The sequence below is a fragment of the Sminthopsis crassicaudata genome, chromosome 3 (genome assembly GCF_048593235.1).
Source record: "Sminthopsis crassicaudata isolate SCR6 chromosome 3, ASM4859323v1, whole genome shotgun sequence".
In the NCBI taxonomy this organism is placed as follows: domain Eukaryota; kingdom Metazoa; phylum Chordata; class Mammalia; order Dasyuromorphia; family Dasyuridae; genus Sminthopsis; species Sminthopsis crassicaudata.
Genome location: NC_133619.1, coordinates 354,277,221 through 354,279,103, shown reverse-complemented (window position 1 = coordinate 354,279,103; position 1,883 = coordinate 354,277,221). Strand labels below are relative to the sequence as shown.

The window sequence follows — 1,883 nt, the reverse complement described above, 5'->3', positions numbered from 1 at the left end:
CCACAGCCTGAACAATCTCATCACCCATCTCTCATCCTACCTTCCTCTCTTCTATCCCAAATCCTTACAATCTTAGTCCACCCCAAACTACTTGTGGCCAGGACCTCTCTTGTTATTCCCTTGGCTTTTACTGGACTGCAGAGAAAGAACCTGATATTTAAGAAGACCACCACTCCAGTTCCAAGTGGAATGTAATGGAAGATGATTGTCAAGGTCATAAAAGGGGAGTGGCCAACTGGGTGCTGCTTTTCCTGATGTTCCTTCTTCTGCTTAGCTCCCTTTTTCCTTCCTTAGGGGAAGGCTCCTGCCTCCGATGCTGGCCAGACCTTCTCCCACTGGTACAATATGACTTAGAGATACTCTGGGGCTCCCATCAGCCACCCTTGTATCTTTCTACCTGCCTTCGAATGCTACTTCTCAAGAAGAATGTCCCAGTCAATCCCCATTTCTCGGTGAGAGGGGAAAGAGAAAATTATGTCCCTGCCTCAATCCTTTCCATCTTGGAAATTTGAAGATCCCCTGACTCAACATCTTCCACATTCTTCCCTTCAGATCGGGCCCATCTAGAAGAGGAAACTGCCGTATTCTTCAATCACCTACATATTGCAATTAAGGAATGGCGGTCTGGTGAGGGAATCCAAAGTTTGGGTTTCCTAGAGTTGATGCAGGGGTGGATAGGCAAGGTCTGGTGTTCAAAGGTTGTTCTGAAGGAAAGAATTTGACCATTATCCATGTGGGGAAGAGATACCAACTAATAAATTTCCAATGGGTATTTGTAACAGAAATCTTCAAATGTTACAAATTAGATCTTGATTTATTGTTTTATTTATTGTTGAAACTTAAAAAATGATGGGGAAATGTTAATAATTCAGTTACCTTAAAAATGTTATAGATATTCTTTTGTTTCAGAGAGCAGCTCACTATTTATATATATGAATATGTGTGTCTCTCTTTCCCAAATTCTTCTCTACCCAGATAAGGCCAGGCTCTTGAACAAAATTCAGATCCATGGGAGAATATTTCTTCAGGGTCTGCAGAAGGCAGCTCAGGAGCTAAAGAACAAGGGTGAGGGGTCAGGAGCAACACGCTAGCCTCATTTCCAACCTCCCACTCTTCTCAGAGATATAGGAACCAAGAGTTTAAATCATGCATCTCATTCACCCCTTTTTCTTGTCCTCTCCTCTACTTTCTTAGCATCTCCAACTAAATCTATTTCCCTTTCTTATCTTTCTATAGTATAGAAATTTTATTTAACAATAATTTAAGGGCATACATACAGAAATAATACCAAGGGAAATTGAAAAGGAACAGGGCACTAACAAGTTGGGGAATCAGAAAAAAATAAGTGGAAGAAGTAGCACTTGAGCTAAACTTTAAGGACAGACAAGTATTCTGAGGAACAGAGATAAGAATGACTATTCCAGGCCTTGAAGATAGATAGAGGGGAATGAATACAGGTGTAAGTCTGGGAAACAACACTACAAAAGTACAAAATAAGGCTGAAAAATGGATTGGAGAAAGCCTTGAAGAGTTTATGATAGAAAAATACCAATACCTGGGGGCAGGAGAGTGACATAGTCTTCAGAAAGAACCTGACAACTATATGGAGAAGACTGAATTAAAATGGAGAGGCTGAGATGAGAAAGACCAATAAAAAGCTATCACAGTAGCCTACGAAAAGTGATGAGGGCTGGAAGAAATTGGGACAGAAGGAATGAAAAGATGCTGTAGATGCTATGGAAGAGAGACAGCAAGACTTGGCAACTGATTGAATAGAAAGGAAGTGAAAAGTTTAAGATGACTAAGTTTGCTTACTTAATAGTGTCTAATAAAGTAGTGCCCAAAGGTGTGCTGAGAATACTTAGATATCAAAAAAAAAAAAA

The 1,883-nt window shown here is 40.2% G+C and overlaps 1 protein-coding gene across 1 annotated transcript; it reads left to right on the top strand.

Annotated features, from left to right (window-relative positions):
* Nucleotides 1–235: 235 nt before the first annotated feature.
* Nucleotides 236–1,091, top strand: TEX51 (testis expressed 51). Its single transcript, XM_074302165.1, has 3 exons — nucleotides 236–448; nucleotides 548–627; nucleotides 976–1,091. The coding sequence occupies exons 1-3, from the start codon at nucleotides 255–257 to the stop codon at nucleotides 1,089–1,091; spliced, it is 390 nt and encodes a 129-aa protein (XP_074158266.1). The 5' UTR covers nucleotides 236–254.
* Nucleotides 1,092–1,883: the final 792 nt, after the last annotated feature.